General features: G+C 60.0%; 1 protein-coding gene across 1 annotated transcript; it reads left to right on the top strand.

Moving 5' to 3' along the window:
* The first annotated feature begins 738 nt into the window (after positions 1-738).
* Positions 739-13,176, top strand: PIK3R2 (phosphoinositide-3-kinase regulatory subunit 2). Its single transcript, XM_025458051.3, has 16 exons — positions 739-892; positions 2,659-3,402; positions 6,319-6,411; positions 6,754-6,804; positions 6,887-7,018; positions 7,113-7,323; positions 7,738-7,823; positions 7,968-8,076; positions 8,166-8,264; positions 8,374-8,554; positions 8,647-8,772; positions 9,827-9,969; positions 10,200-10,376; positions 11,222-11,293; positions 11,446-11,616; positions 12,004-13,176. Exons 2-16 carry the CDS (start codon positions 3,081-3,083, stop codon positions 12,209-12,211), a joined length of 2,181 nt encoding a protein of 726 aa, XP_025313836.1. The 5' UTR covers positions 739-892; positions 2,659-3,080; the 3' UTR covers positions 12,212-13,176.
* Positions 13,177-13,554: the final 378 nt, after the last annotated feature.

Genomic DNA, 13,554 nt, shown 5'->3' with positions numbered 1-13,554 from the left:
CCCAACCCGCACCTGAACCCAGCACAGCTCCAGTGCGGTTACTTCCTGAGCTCTGGGTAGTACCAGGAACCTTTGGCCACGCCCCCCCGCCTCCGAGTGTCTTCGGCTATTTCCGGAAATAATCGTCGCGTCTGGGCCCTGTTGGGCGTGTTCTAGCGCTCGTAAGGGGGCAGTTCGTTCAGCGTTTCCGGACGCTCTAGGCTGCCATGGAAACCGCTTCCAACCCTGGCCTAGTCGGCTTTCCTGAAAAGCTCAGCTTTCTGTGGCGAGCTCCTTTCCCATCCCACCGCCTCCTCTTCCCTAAGCTCGGGGCCGCCTCACCCGCCCTCTGGAATCATCTATTCTTCGGCAATTTCCGGAAGTTGGCGGTCAGTCTCTGGGTCTAAACTCCCAGGGCCTCTATCTGGGTCTAGGCATCCTCGGTTCTTTCCAAAACTCTCCGCAGTCTGGAGGCTTAGCCTCTGTTCCATCAGTTCAGCTGGAAGGCGCACAGTGCTTTCCGGAATCGCTCGGGGATCTCAAAGCCCGGCCGAACCCGAGCCGAGTCCAGCCGAGCCTAGGGAAAGGCTTAGCTGACCCGATTGCGTTCGGCTGTTTCCGGACATGATCGGCCATCTCGCGGCATCCTCCGCCCGCCAGTCCCGCGGGAGTATGTTCGGCTCTTTCCGGAAATGTTCGGCCGTCCCGAGGCTCCGCCTCCGCCTCGCTTCACCCGCCCGGCCCGAGTGCGCTCGGCCATTTCCGCCGGGGGCGGGCCCGGCTGTTCGGAACCGCGGCGGCGGTGGCGGAGGCGGGGATCCCGCGGCTGCGGCGACGGCGGCCGCTGTGGAGCCACGGGTCGGGCTCGGATCGGTGTGACGGCGGCCTCGGCGGCGGTGGCGGCCGCGACCAGGTAAGTCCAGGCCGGCCGGCGTGGCAGGCCGGGCTGGCGTGCGCTCAAATGCGGGTCGCCTAAGCAGAATGCGGGGCCGAGGTGGAAGTCAGAACGCGAGCGCCGAGCTGCATCGCGCCCCGCGGGAACTGGGGGCCTCGAGGAACGGGAGGGAGGCCTCAGGCTCGACCTGGCAGCGCTGCTGCCTGCCCTGGACGGTGGGAGAGGAACGGGGTGCCCCCAGGCCGAGATAAGGGGCTAGGGCCGCGGCCCCGAATGGAAGGAGGCCCTGCCTGGAGTGGGGCGTCGAGCAGTAATGAGTGGCACCCAGGCATTGTGTGGGACATAGTGGGATGCAGGAGGGTCGGTGTCGACTGCACTTCCGTTCCCGGGGCTAGGCTACTGGGTCCACACAGGCCCGGGTCCGCGTCTAAACACGCGTGAGCGCGCGGGCCCTGCGTCCAGCCGCAGAGACCCTGGCCAGGCCTGGCCCCTCCACCCCGCCTCTCGGATTCGGGGAGCGCTGGTTCCCGGGCGCACACACCGGGGCGTGTGCAAACCTGTGCATGCTGGAGCGCGGAGGCGGGTAGGCAAGCGGATCCAGGCGGTTTCTTGGATGTCCCCTTGCCGGGCCTCAGTTTCCCCTCCTGTAGAATGGAGGGTACGGGGGGCCAGGAAGCGGGTAAGTTTGGGTGCTCTGGAGTGTGGAGCCTCTGCTCCCTGATCCAACACCTTCTGGGGCTGTCGTGGTCGAGGAGGGGGGGCGATAAAGCCCAGACCGTCCGCCTGGTACTCCATTACCAGCGTGCTGGACGCTTAGTGGCATTCGTAGAGACACCCTGAATTGGCAGGCAACTTCCCGCTGTCAAGCCTTTGCACGCACTATCCCCTCCGGCCAGTGCTGTCTCCTGTCCTTATGAAGACCCGCCCTCTAGAAAAGCACGCCCTCCCCCACTACCGAGTCTCTGGAGAAGTCAACCTGCAGGACTGAGACTGGGAATGCTGTCTGTGGTGGGCTGTTTCCCCAAGGCTTGGGGCTCCTGGGGCTTGAGCATCGCCCTGCATCCAACAGCCTCCCCCTTACCTTCACCCTCTCCTAGCTCCATGACCTCCCATCACCCCCCTGTTTTGAGATCCTACTCTATGCCTCTCATTTAGCCAAGCTGGGACACTGTCCCCTTCACTGCATTTCTCCCCCACAGAGACCTTGGACTCACTTCTTAGTCCTTTGCCTCTGCCTGGACCTGCTTTCCTACCTCTTTGCTTCCTTACTGTGTCCTTCTGTGCTCTGTTGGCCCAGCCCCTCCTTGGAGCTCCCTAGTACCCTGAGCATTTCCCATCACACATTACCCACTGTGGGTGTAACTATCCAGCCATGTGGCTGTGCCTCCTGGAATCCATCCTGGGCCTTGATGTTGAGTGGATCTCTCGGGTTTAGGAGTCCTGGCTTCGCCACCCACCGAGTGGTCCAACAAAGATCTCCCTGCTCTGAGCCTCAGTTTTGCCATCTCTAACGAAGAGGCAATGAAGGGGCAATGAAGAGCTTGTTTACTGAGCATGCATTATGCCTGGGGCAGGTTCTTGGGAGTTCTGCTCCCAGTGACCCGCAGGGATGGCTGTTGTTACACCCATTTTACAGCTGGGGAGACCAGCTAGGAAAGGGGCTGGGGCTGGCCCAAGGTTACCTAGCGAGTCAGGGGTTTGCAACCCCATATTTGGGCCCATCTCTGGGGTGGGGGTGGTAGGAGCCCAACCTGGCTGATGCTGCCCTGCCCATCTCCCCCTAGGTCGGCGTCCTGGCCAAGCATGGTGACAGCCTGTGCCCTCGGCCCCCTCGTCTGGCGCAGCCGGAAGAGCCGCCAGCCTCGGGCGCCGATGGCCCCCCATGTGAGGGAGTGAGCAGCCTGGCCCTGCCCTACGGATTGAGGGGGGACGCAGCGGCTGAGTGACCTGAGACCACGCTGCCGACCCCCTCCCACCAGTTGACGAATGGTGGACCGAGCCACGAGTGACCCATGTCAGGGTCATGGAATAATGGTGGGAAGCAAGGCATGAGTGACCCCCGCGGTCACCTGTAACTTCTCAGTAGAAATAGTGGTCTCAGTGCCCCGAGCCGGCCCAGTGGACCCTCCCGGCCCTCACCCCAGCTGATGGGGCCACTGGGGCCCCGAGCAGCAGCTTGACCGTCCAGACCTCACCCTGCCCAGCCATGGCCGGTGCTGAGGGCTTCCAGTACCGAGCACTGTACCCATTCCGCCGGGAGCGGCCGGAAGACCTGGAGCTGCTGCCGGGAGACGTGCTGGTGGTGAGCCGGGCAGCCCTGCAGGTGCTGGGCGTGGCTGAGGGCAACGAGCGCTGCCCACAGAGCGTGGGCTGGATGCCTGGCCTCAATGAGCGCACGCGGCAACGAGGTGACTTCCCCGGCACCTACGTCGAGTTCCTGGGTCCTGTAGCCCTGGCCCGGCCCGGCCCTCGTCCACGTGGCCCCCGCCCACTGCCCGCCAGGCCCCGGGATGGGCCCCCTGAGCCAGGTGAGCAGCAGGCAGGGGCCCTGGCAGTGACGGGGTCCTCTCAGACCCTCAGTTTCCTCTTCTTTCTAATGAGGCAATGGCACCTCTTCCAGGGGAGGAGGAATAAGCACATTTGGGCAGTTCACAGGTGTTGACTGCACCGCTGTCGAGGGCTGGGGTCAATTCGTGGCATTGGGAACACAGCAGTGGACATAGGCCTGGCCCTGCCCTAGTGGGGCTCCTGGTTCGAGAAGTGACAAGAATGTGATTAGGTAATGGAAAATGCTGCGGGGAAGGAGCCTCACATGGGAAGAGCCGGGAGTGAAGGTCTCCGGGCAGCAAGCACAGCAAAGGCAGAGGCTGTGAGGTAGGAATGTAACGGCAGGTTCGGGGAACAGCCAGTGGGGTGGAGTGGTGGGAAGGGAGGGGCAACTAGGGCTGTGCCTCAGGATTCTGTGGGATTGATTTTGATGACAGTGGGGAGTGTTCAGTAGGATTCAGAGATTCAACTTAGTTTCATCCCTCAGTTTGCAGATAGGGTCCCTCAAGAAACTCCTTTTGTTACCCTAATTTTTCCCGGTTTCCAAAATGAAGGGAGACACAAAGCCAAAAGAGGATGGGATGATCCTGCAAGGCCATGCAGCACACATTCATCCCTCCCCAAAGACCCTTGGCCATCTACACTTCAAGAGATGTGCCAGCAGTGAAGAATGAGGGCATACGGAGATTGCTGTATGCTGTAGGCAGAGTGCGTGGGTTCCAGCCAGGGAAACTGAGGCCCAGGCTGTGGGGATGAGTCTGATAAGTGCTGAGTGCCTCAGAGTCTGCTCCAACCTTCACAGCAAGCCAGGGAGGGCCTGTGTACAGATGGGGAGACCGAGGTGCTAAGGGGTCAAACCACTCACTTAGGGTCCATCCACCAGGGAAGGCCAAGGCCTGCGAAGCGCTATGGCCTCGACCTTTGGCCTGCCTGGTTTGGCACCAGAGGGACACCGAGGCCCCCAAGAGGGTCACATCCAAGCCCCACAGCATGGGGCCGGATGGGAGGCACCGAGGTGAGGGTTTGCAGCATCTGGTGCCTCCAGGCCCTGGGCCTACGTCCCGCCTCAGCCTGGAGGAGCAGGAGGCGGCCCCATCCGGGCTCCCAGCCAAAATCTGCCTCTCCCCCTGGTAACAGCCTCCTCCCTCCTCTGCCTGGCCTCAGGCCAGCCTCCACACACATACCCACTCCGGGTGGCTGCCCGGCCCCGCCCTCCAAATCCTCCAGGGCTGCGTGACAGTGGCTGGGGCCAGCCCTCCGTGGGCCTCAGTTTCCTCATCTGGCCACTAGAAGTCTTGGTCCTTTACCCGTTCAGGCCCTGCCCCTCCAGGGTCCTGGGACCACCCAGCAACATGCTGTGGCCACCTGCATTTCCCCCATTCGGCCCCACAGGGAGAGCCGAGCCCAGAATGTCAGTGTCGCCTGCACCCCCAGAGGGAGGTTGCTGCCTCTCTCAGCCTCAATTCCTGATCCATAAAATGGGAATGACACGAGTTCTGATGAGACGTCCCTCCCCGTTTTGCAAACTAGTCACAGGCAAAGTTCAGAACTGTACCCTCCACCCCCATCACCTACCTCCTCTCCCCTTGCTCTCTCTCTCTCTCTCTCTCTCATTTTTCCTTCAGCATTTTTTACTTAGCTGGGCCTTTCTCCAGCTTGAGGCACCACCTGGCCCATCACTCAGGGAGGCCCCGCAGGCCCGGGCTTGCCCCTGCTGTATGCCAGGGCGTCCCTGCCGAGGGCCGGAGCTGCATCAAACGGTGGCCATGCAGGCAGAGCAGCCTGAGGACAAAGGGCCTGGTGGAGCGAGACACGCAGGGCCAGGAAGGCCCCTGGCGCCCACTGGGAGGGGTTTCAGCATTTTTAAAACAGGGGAAATACTTTTTTAAAACAAGATGACTTAGAGAATGGAAGAAGGTTCTTGGAATGAGGCGTTCTGACCTGCAGAGGGATATCGTCCTTTTATCCTTTTCAACCACTTTGTTGTTCCAAGAAAGGAGGGAGAGAGGCCACCAGGAGCCAGTTTCCTACCTGAGGAAGACCGAGGCACAGAGAGGGTGGGTCCTGTGCCCAAAGTTGCACAGTAAGCAGTGGCAGCACGTCCCAACCCTGCTGTAAGGAACTCCCACAAGCTCGGTGGCTTCAAGCCACAGTTCCCTGCTGTTCTGCAGGCCCAAAGTCCAAATTCAAGGTGTCAGCGGGGCCGTACCCTCTCTGGAGGTTCTAGGAGTGGACGGTTCTTTGCTTCTGCCAGCTTCTCATACCTCCGGGTGTTCCTCGGTTTGCAGCCCTGTCATCTCAATCTCTGCCCCTGTCTTCACACAGCCTTCTCTTATAAAAACACCAGTCATTGGATTGAGAGCCCTAAGTCTAAGAAGATCTCGTCTCAAAATTCTTACTTTAATTCTATCTGCATAATAAGGGCATAGCCACAGGTATCAGGGATTAAGATGTGGACATACCATTTTGGGGGACACTGACCAACCCACTATACCTGGTCTGAAACTGTGTAAACTGATATTTTATTTTTTAATTTATGTATTTATTCATGAGAGACAGAGAGAGAGGCAGAGACAGGCAGAGGAAGCAGTAGGCTCCATGCAGGGAGCCTGACGTGGGACTCGATCCTGGGACTCCAGAATCACGCCCTGGGCTGAAGGCAGGCACTAAACCACTGAGCCACCCAGGGATCCCCATAAACTGGTATTTTAACCCAGAAAATTGTTTACCACCAACTCAGCCCCTCCACCCAGGTTTTGGCTTCCCTAAGATTATGGTACAGATGCCAGACCAGACCCAACCTGGAACTGCCCAAGCCGAGGTCCAAACGGCCAAAGAAAGGGGCCAGGATCCTTCCAGGAACCCCACTAAACAGGCTGTCCGTCCCCTTCTGCCAGGCCTCACACTCCCCGACCTGCCAGAGCAGTTCTCCCCACCTGATGTTGCTCCTCCACTCCTGGTGAAGCTGGTGGAGGCCATTGAACGGACAGGTGAGCTTCAGCCCGCCTACAACCCCTGTATGCTGCTTGCTTACCCCCGGTGATGGGTAACTCATCCCCTCATGGGGCTGCCAGACCTGTGCATGGAAAGAAGCTGAATTTGGATGCTCTGGGCCTCCCTGTTGAGTTGGGGCAGTAGTGATTCCTAGGGTGTGGATGGGAATGTGGTCACCGATCGCTATTGCATGTGCCGTGCCCTCTGGCACCGTCATCCCAATTATGTCTAGGAGGTTGAGTAGCCCTCCCGGCCCCCACGAGGGGTCCAGGAAGCATGTGAGAGCCGGTCTTGCCCCTCGGGGTGGAGCTGACCCACCCCTTTCCCTCTCCCCCCAGGGCTAGACAGCGAGTCCCTCTACAGGCCTGAGCTGCCCGCCCCGCGCACAGGTGAGGGGAAGCTTCCATGGGCAGGGGTGGGGGGAGAGCTGGCCCCGGACGTCTCTGCCGACGCGGCCCCCTGCACCCGCAGACTGGTCCCTGAGCGACGTGGAGCAGTGGGACGCCGCGGCCCTGACGGACGGCGTCAAGAGCTTCCTGCTGGCGCTGCCCGCGCCCCTCGTGACGCCCGAGGCCGCGGCCGAGGCGCGCCGGGCCCTGCGGGGTGAGCCTGGCGCGAGGCCCGGGGCGGGAGGGGGCCCCGGGCGGACGGACGGGCGCCGGCCCCGGCTCACCCTGCCCTGGCCGTCTGTCCGCAGAGGCCGCGGGGCCCGTGGGGCCGGCGCTGGAGCCCCCGACGCTGCCACTGCACCGCGCGCTCACGCTGCGCTTCCTGCTCCAGCACCTGGGCCGGGTGGCCCGCCGCGCCCCCGCTCCGGGCCCCGCCGTGCGAGCCCTGGGCGCCACCTTCGGGCCGCTGCTGCTGCGCGCGCCGCCTCCCTCGCCGCCGCCAGGGGGCGCGCCCGACGGGTGAGCGGCCAGAGGGGGCGGGGCCTCGGCGGAGGCGGGGCTTTGAGTGGAGGGCGGGGCGGGAGCCCTGGCCCTGGGGCCGAGAGGCGGGAGCCGTGGCGATCGTGGTGGGACAGGACGGAAACGATCGCAAGGGCGGGATCTGGGCCCCAGGAAAACCCCAGCAGGCCTGAGGCCGAGTGATGGGACCTAGACCAGGGGGAAAGCGCGTGGGTGGTGCGCAGGCCTCCACTTCTGCCCCCTATCTTGGTGCGTTGTTGTGTGAACATTTATTGAGAGCCTGCTGCATATACAGAAGCAGGAGTCAGCCTCCCACACCTGCCTGTCATCGACCCTGCCCTACACGTGCCTTCCCGTACCTCTGCCCCAGGCGGCCAAGCACGGTCCTACCCACTGCCCTCCTCTTCCCCCTAGGACTGAGCCCAGCCCTGACTTCCCTGTGCTGCTGGTGGAGAAGTTGCTCCAGGAACACCTGGAGGAGCAGGAGGTCACACCCCCAGGTGATCCTTCCCCATATTCTCTCATATGGTTGGGAGCCGTGAATGCTGACTTGTGGCCCTGCCAGTATCACAGGTTCTGTCGCAGTAGGAGCCAGCCACAGTATACAGTCGTGCTCAATGTACATTTGTTTTCCTGTCCCCCAGCGCTGCCACCTAAACCTCCCAAGGCAAAGCCAGCCCCTGCAGGCCTCGCCAACGGGGGGAGCCCGCCCTCCCTGCAGGACGCTGAGTGGTACTGGGGTGACATCTCTAGGTAGGGTTCTGGGATGGGAGCCACATGCTGGGCAGGGCCTGAAGGGCAGGGTATCTGGGCAGGTGCCCCAATCCTGGATGTCCCCACAGGGAGGAAGTGAATGAGAAACTCCGGGACACACCTGATGGCACCTTTCTGGTCCGAGATGCATCTAGCAAGATCCAGGGAGAGTACACACTGACCCTCAGGTGGGGAGCCTGTCCCTTCAGGGATGACTGGGTGTGAAAGGTGGGGAGTGTCAGCCGGGATGGCTGGGGGGTCCTACCAGCTGCTGACACCCCTCTCACCCGCCCCTAGGAAAGGCGGGAATAACAAGCTGATTAAGGTCTTCCACCGCGACGGGCACTATGGCTTCTCAGAGCCACTCACCTTCTGCTCCGTCGTGGACCTCATCACCCACTACCGCCATGAGTCGCTGGCCCAGTACAACGCCAAACTGGACACACGCCTCCTCTACCCAGTGTCCAAGTACCAGCAGGTCTGTGGCCAGGGTGGCAGCCAGGGAGGGTGGCACCAGTCTCGGGCCTAAATGTCCCAGGCAGTTTCTCTGATCACACCGGGTGTCCCCAGGACCAGATCGTCAAGGAGGACAGCGTGGAGGCGGTGGGTGCCCAGCTCAAAGTCTATCACCAGCAGTACCAGGACAAAAGCCGCGAGTATGACCAGCTCTATGAGGAGTACACCCGCACCTCCCAGGTACCAGAGCTTGTGCTCCTGGTAGGAGCTCCTCCCAGGCACTGAGGGACAGTAGCAAGGCCATGGGGACAGATGCCTGCTTCCAGGTCACAGAGCAGCCACTTAGCACCCGGGGCTGCCCAAAAACCAGAAATCAATGTATGTGTTTTCAAAAAAAAAAAAAGAACAAATGAGAAAGCACCAGCGACCCACCCCCCTCCCAACTGCAGGAGCAGCCAAGTCAGGACCTAGGAGATGTCTGCTTGAGCCTCTGTGTCTCTCTGGGCCTCACTTTCCCCATCTGGAACCGTAAACTGGGGCTGTGGGTCTTTCTCCCTGCCCTTCAACCTGGATCTTATTCAAAGTGCTAGCTAATAACCTGACAAGAAGTGATGGAGACAGAGTCAGGAGGTCATGGGAAAGACAGCCTCTTTTAAAACAGGGAAGGGGGAGGGCGGTTTTATAATTCAAGGATCATGTTAATAAGTTACTTTCAGAATTCGAGATGCGCAGCATATTCAGACTGAACATCCCATCTCAGGCAGGAAATAGCTCAGTCTCCCCCATTATCCCCAAGGAATTTCTTTCTTGCTCCCTTTTTACTACTAATGGATCAACTGAGGCTCTGAGCAGACAGGACACCTGTCTGGGATTGGTTATGAGCATCGGGATCTTGGAAGTGATCTAGGGCCCTTGAGTCTATTTCCCCGTTAATAGTTCTGACTTTGTAGGAGGCTACTGGCAGGTTCCACAAGATGATGTATAGAAAGTACTCCGCGAAGCATCCACCCTGAGAGGGAGCCCCATGAACTGTATGTCGCAACTAGATTTGTCTTTAATTCTCAGCAGTGCTAACAGATCCAGGTGTTGGTAAGGTATCCGAAAGAGGATCTAAAGGAAGAATGGGTTTGGGGAGTGGGAGTCCATTCGGTACAGCTGGAGCTAGAGAAATGATGCACCTTGATGGAGGGAACAGCTTGAGCGAAGTCCATATCAGAGTTGGGATCTACCTTCCCCCCTCACGAGGGACTTGTAAGGAGTCCCAGCAGGAACTAAGATTCACCCCCTCCTCCAGGAACTGCAGATGAAGCGCACAGCAATTGAGGCCTTCAATGAGACCATCAAGATCTTTGAAGAACAGGGCCAGACGCAAGAGAAGTGTAGCAAGGAGTATTTGGAGCGCTTCCGACGTGAGGGCAATGAGAAAGAAATGCAGAGGTGAGTCGGTTCCTCTGCCCTGCCCTACCCCACCCTGATCTGGCACAGGGCAAGTGGAGAAAGAAAGAAAGCAGAGGGGGCATCCTGAGCTCCCAGGAGGGGTGGGGATCATTTGAAATGGACTTTGAAGGATGAATAGGAGTTCACTAGAAAGAAATCCGGGAAACAGTGTGTGCAAAGGCTTAGAGGCTTGGAGGCCATGTGAGGCCTTAGAGCCGCTCCTCCCACAGGATCCTACTGAACTCAGAGCGGCTCAAGTCTCGCATCGCTGAGATCCATGAGAGCCGCACAAAGCTGGAGCAGGAGCTGCGGGCACAGGCTTCGGACAACCGGGAGATTGACAAGCGCATGAACAGCCTCAAGCCCGACCTCATGCAGCTGCGCAAGATCCGAGACCAATACCTAGTGTGAGTACCTGGCTCTGTGCTCACCTGCGGGTCCCTTGGTTCAGGGACATCTAGTGAGGTGGTCTCTGTCTGTGTCTCACTCTTATTTTCTCCACCGAGTGGTCCTACCTTGCCCCTGAGACCCCACCCTCTCAGTCAGGCCCCTCCGGGCCCCCTCAGCAGGGCTCCCCTATGGGTTGGCCTCAGCCTCAATGCACAGAATCGCAGCTTCTGTGAAATGGGAGCTCTGCTCCCACAGGGCTGGGTCACTGGGAGCCTCCAACAGGATCCACTCCCCAATGCTATGACCTAGCACCCCAGCCTGGGCTGAAATCCTGCCTCTGCCCACTGAGCCATGCAGGCTTCGTCAGGAATCTCCCTCCCACCTCTGCCTTGGATGCTGACATGCACCTGCTGTGTGCCAGGCACTGTGCGAGTACCATGGACACATGAGCTCACTCTGTCCTCTCAAAGTTCTTTGTAAATTCCTTAACAGTGAGGGAAACTGAGGTACAGAACAGACAGCTTGCCCTGTGTGAAGGCACACGGCCGTGCAGCCCTCAGGCCTAAGCCTCTGGTAGTGATAAGGCCTTGCTAGAATGGCGTGTTCTGGGGTTCAGTAAGAGTCAACGGAAACAGTAATAAGTAGGGGGTTCCCTGAAGAGCCCCAGGTTCAAGCTTTCCTTGACCAAGCCAAGACTGACCTCTTGTGGCAACCGGAGGCATTACACCCATCCCTGGCCCTGGTAGGTCCCCCTTGCCTCCAGCCAGACTGCACTGGCTCACAGTGGGCTAGCCAGCCTGTGCTACAGCCTCTGTTCCTCTGCCACCAGAGTGGAACAAACGTACGTTTCCTCTCCCTCCAGGTGGCTTACCCAGAAAGGTGCCCGGCAGAAGAAAATCAACGAGTGGTTGGGGATCAAAAATGAGACTGAGGAGTAAGTGAACACCTACCTGAAGGGGCCATTTTCAGTGGGTTTTGCAGGATGGGTAGGAGTTCACCAGGGAGGGACTGCTGTCCAGGCAGGCAGGGGAGCTTCAGAGGCTTCAGAGTGAATGACCAGGTCTCGCCACCCTGCTTCCCTCACAGCCAGTATGCGCTGATGGAGGACGAGGACGACCTCCCCCACCATGAGGAACGCACATGGTATGTGGGCAAGATCAACCGGACACAGGCTGAGGAAATGCTGAGTGGCAAGCGGGATGGTACCTTCCTCATCCGTGAGAGCAGCCAGCGGGGCTGCTATGCCTGCTCTGTGGTGTGAGTGCCTGGCTGGGGAGCCGAGAGTGAGCGGAGGGGTGGGGGGGGAACCACACATTCCATCTGAGGGCTCTCACAGAGCACCTGCCGTGGCCTGGACCCTGGGAAGGTGGCCAGGGAGGAGCCCCCACCCCACCCCACCCCACCCGGCCTGCCATGGCTGCCACAGGAAGAAGGGATCGTTGGGGGCATGGGAGGAAGCTAGAGCAGTGTTCAGGCGGGAGGTGGCGTTCAGGCAGGAGGTGGCGGCATCTGGACCCTGGACCGAGTTGGGATCCAGGAAATGGGGAAATGCGAGTCCTGGGCGGAAGTCACCTGCTGGCCAGAGCCGGAGCTGGGAGAGCCCCGCAGGAGCCCCGCTAAGTGCCTGTTTGCCTGCACCGGCAGGGTGGACGGCGACACCAAGCACTGCGTCATCTACCGCACGGCCACTGGCTTCGGCTTCGCAGAGCCCTACAACCTGTACGGGTCTCTGAAGGAGCTGGTGCTGCACTACCAGCACGCCTCCCTGGTGCAACACAACGACGCGCTCACGGTCACGCTCGCCCACCCCGTGCGGGCCCCCGGCCCCGGGCCTCCGCCCGCCACCCGCTGACCACCGAGCACCAGGATCCGCCCGGAGCGGAGCCACCGTGGGGCCTGGTGGCTGGGGTGACAGCCCCATCCAAGGTGTCCATCTTTGGGATTTTCTGTCCGTCTCTTTCCTTTTCAAGTCTCTTCCTGTCTCTCTCTTTCTCTCCATTTCTCTCTATCTGAGCCTCTCTTTCCATCTCTCCATCTCTGCCTGTCACTCTGTGTCTTTCCCTCCCCATCATCTGTACCTCTTCTCTGTCCCTCTGTGTCTCTGGGTTGGGGGTCCTGCCTCTCCGGCCCCATACGCCCCTCTCCCGTGGGCACTGCCCACCTCTGACCCTGTGCCCTGCCCACCCAAGGCCCCCCCCAGGGTCCCCGAAGACCCACCTGGCTGTACCTGCCATGTTTACAGAGGCCCCTGGGCTGTGCGGCCCCAGCCTGGGTGCCCCAATTTTTAAGCCATAGACCTGGGGTCACGGCAGGAAGGAACTTTACTTGGCCACTTCCAGGAACCACCTTGGCCGGGACATTCTGGGCCGGGCGGGACCCGCCCCACAGACCCCCAACTTCCCCTCCAAACCCTGAAGTGAAACCAACACTTGGTTATCCCCACATGGGGGCCACTGCCAAGAAGTACCCCCCCCCCCGAAAAAAAATAATTAAAAATAAACTTACGAGCTGGCCCCACCCAGCACCAGGCCTCCCAGAAATAGAGGCTGCCCGCGTTGCTGGGGCGGCTGAGACGCACCACTGCCCACAGCACTTCTACTCAATGTAGACTCAAGGCTTCTCCTCGATCATGTTGGGTTCTGATTTTATTTTTTCTTGACTGTAAAGCCCTTTTTTCTCTCCTCTTTTGGGACGAGAGCCCTGGTTTTCTACACGACCCGTGGACTGCCCCCCTCCCCCCGCCTGCCCAGCTAGGCTGGCAGGCAGGTTTTGTATGGTACGTTGATATTGATATGGATATAAAACATGGAACATGTGGATGCTGTTGTTCTGTTGCTGTTGTGGCTTCTCCATGGCCACTGTGTGCTGGGGACCCTGGCATTCACAGATCACACTGATCCTGCCCAGAGGATTGTAATTCCAGTAGCCAATGAAGGGCGACAACCCTCCCTTCCCCACCCCCTCTCCCCCGCCCAGTTTAGCTGCTGGTAACTGGAGAAGGGGAGAGACTTGTCCAGGCTCTCGGAGCAGAGAGGCTTAACCGCTGAGCTCAGACTCCATCCCAGCCTCTCACCAGTGCCTAGGTCGGCCCCCTCCCGCCCCCCAAGCTGGAGTCCCAGGCCCTCGGGCAATCACCTCCCCTCTGATGTGCAGCTTCATCACTGCCAGGTGGGGTCAATAGCATGACCCCTCCGG

This window comes from Canis lupus, chromosome 20, assembly GCF_003254725.2.
Source record: "Canis lupus dingo isolate Sandy chromosome 20, ASM325472v2, whole genome shotgun sequence".
Lineage (NCBI taxonomy): Eukaryota > Metazoa > Chordata > Mammalia > Carnivora > Canidae > Canis > Canis lupus.
Note: the sequence above shows the minus strand (reverse complement) of the source record. Positions and strands in the feature narration are given on the sequence as shown.

What these genes read in the sequence shown, in the direction of transcription:
- PIK3R2 (XM_025458051.3), top strand. Translation starts at nt 3,081, where the DNA reads ATGGCCGGTGCTGAGGGCTTCCAGTACCGAGCACTGTACCCATTCCGC. An exon ending in GAGTACACACTGACCCTCAG is followed by an intron (nt 8,265 to 8,373) that starts GTGGGGAGCCTG and finishes ACCCGCCCCTAG; the next exon opens with GAAAGGCGGGAATAACAAGC. An exon ending in CAGTGTCCAAGTACCAGCAG is followed by an intron (nt 8,555 to 8,646) that starts GTCTGTGGCCAG and finishes GGGTGTCCCCAG; the next exon opens with GACCAGATCGTCAAGGAGGA.